Source organism: Poecilia reticulata, unplaced genomic scaffold (genome assembly GCF_000633615.1).
Source record: "Poecilia reticulata strain Guanapo unplaced genomic scaffold, Guppy_female_1.0+MT scaffold_1562, whole genome shotgun sequence".
Classification (NCBI taxonomy): domain Eukaryota; kingdom Metazoa; phylum Chordata; class Actinopteri; order Cyprinodontiformes; family Poeciliidae; genus Poecilia; species Poecilia reticulata.
This window is the reverse complement of record NW_007616294.1, coordinates 680-2,562: the sequence shown is the minus strand read 5'-3', so window position 1 is coordinate 2,562 and position 1,883 is coordinate 680. Positions and strand designations below refer to the sequence as shown.

Below are 1,883 nucleotides of genomic sequence, written 5' to 3'. Positions count from 1 at the left end.
GCTTTAAACAGTCCAATCACACCTGTATTGCTGGTGTGCCTAACAGTTGAAAGCCTTGGGTTGTTCGATTTACAATGGTATTAAACTCTGGATCATCATATTCAAATCTTTTGCCATAGACTATGGAGCAGATTATATTACTAACTGCATTTTTCACGTGTTGGGACAAATCAAAAGCTTCACCTGCAACAAAGAAACCAGAAAAGCATTATTCAACACTTTAACTCTTAATTAGAGTTAATAATTCTATTCTATTAACATAATTGTTTGCTTGGTTTGAAGTTGKATCTCAAATAATAGCTCTGAGCAGCAGTTAACTATAAGGCCTCAGGTTAAAGAAAAAAGTTAGTCATTCTAAATGAGTATTTWAAAAAGTACAAATAAAAGCTTCTCAAGCAACTACAGTAGAAAAAAATACTCAAGACTTGTTGGGCCTTTGTTCTCCTGTAGAATACCATGTATATTCCTATGCTTGTTGATAGAATTAGGGAAAAGTTTGAATATAAATATCCAGTAATCTTGACTCCTCCGTGAGACTTTWGCACTAATTCCACAAATTGAAAATGCGCTGACCTTTTTCCATGACATGTAGGACACAAATTGCACAAAACGTCTCAACATGAGCCACAAAACTCACTTTATCAAATACATAAGTACATGTGCTCTTCTTCAATAAATATCTTCTTCCTCTCTGCTGTTACCTTTAAACTCCTCTAACTTCTGGATGAGGAAGTGACATTCCTCAATGATTTTCTCCTCACATACTTTCTTTCTCATCCCAAAGTCCTTCAGGTTGGTCAAAGCAAAGCGGCGCATTTCTTTCCAGGAGTCTCCATTGGCAAAAACAATACCTGTTTAAAACAGTATATAAGTCAGTAAACTAACTTCTCTACATGTGAAACATTGTAAACCTTCTGTACCGTGATGCAGGTTTGCTTCTTTAGCCACGGTTGGTGCTTCCCGTTCTCCAAACTCCTCAGCATAGTTGACAAATGCTTCTTTCACCGTCTTATACCCTGTTAGGACCACTATCTTCTTTGGTCCCATGTGGACAGTAAACACAGATCCATACGTCTTAGAAAGCTATTATGAAAGAGATGAAGGAAATTAAATTATATTATGTGCTGGAGGAGTTCAGTAAAATAGATAAGAAAAAACTAATATGCTAAAGAAGAAACATCAGAAACGATACATCAACTCAGTGTGCACCTTGGCAGAAGGGCCAGCCACCACAATTAGGAGGAGTCATCCAAAAATCTAATGACCCCTCGAGATCCAGAATACCGGCCCCAACCCCAAATGGCTCACAAGACCCCAGGTTTATCCACAGCCTCGACCATGACCAGAGGGTCCGATCTATATCCCAGCCCCCAAATGGCAAGAAGACATTGGGGTTGTGGAAATGCTCCAGCTCACAAACATTAATCACATTCCCCCAAACAGACACTGTGAATCACCCATTGACAGGGGAGTACCCGAGCATGAGACTAGTCCTGTCACGATAACAAATTTTGCTGAATGATTAATTGTCTAAAAAGTTACTGCTATAAACGATAATATTGTTTCAAGACATTTTGACACTGATGTAATGGACATGACTAATAATACATGCGATTTCCTGATAGATACACCTTATTTTCAAAAGAACACATAACACTGGAACTGACAAACTAAATAAAACAACCAAAAACAAGAATAAAATGCATTCCCAGTCTCCATTAACAAAAAACTAAACAGTAAAAAGTGGAAATAAATACTGCATTCAACCAACAGAGTGCAGATTATGAAGTCTGTATACTATATTGCCCTTCAGTAATCATTAGATTTAAATAGAGAAAACGGCCAAATCCGAATACCTAATGCAATAGTTCACACTACACCAT

General features: G+C 37.5%; 1 protein-coding gene across 1 annotated transcript; it reads right to left on the bottom strand.

Moving 5' to 3' along the window:
- Window positions 1-22: 22 nt before the first annotated feature.
- LOC103461443 (cytochrome P450 2K4-like) lies at window positions 23-1,087 on the bottom strand (the record flags this gene model as incomplete). The annotated part of the gene is made up of 3 exons (XM_008403741.2): window positions 921-1,087; window positions 702-851; window positions 23-183 (listed from the first exon to the last, which is right to left on the bottom strand). Coding segments are annotated over exons 1-3 (438 nt in total), but the record flags the coding sequence as incomplete, so codon positions are not given.
- Between the last annotated feature and the right edge of the window lie 796 nt (window positions 1,088-1,883).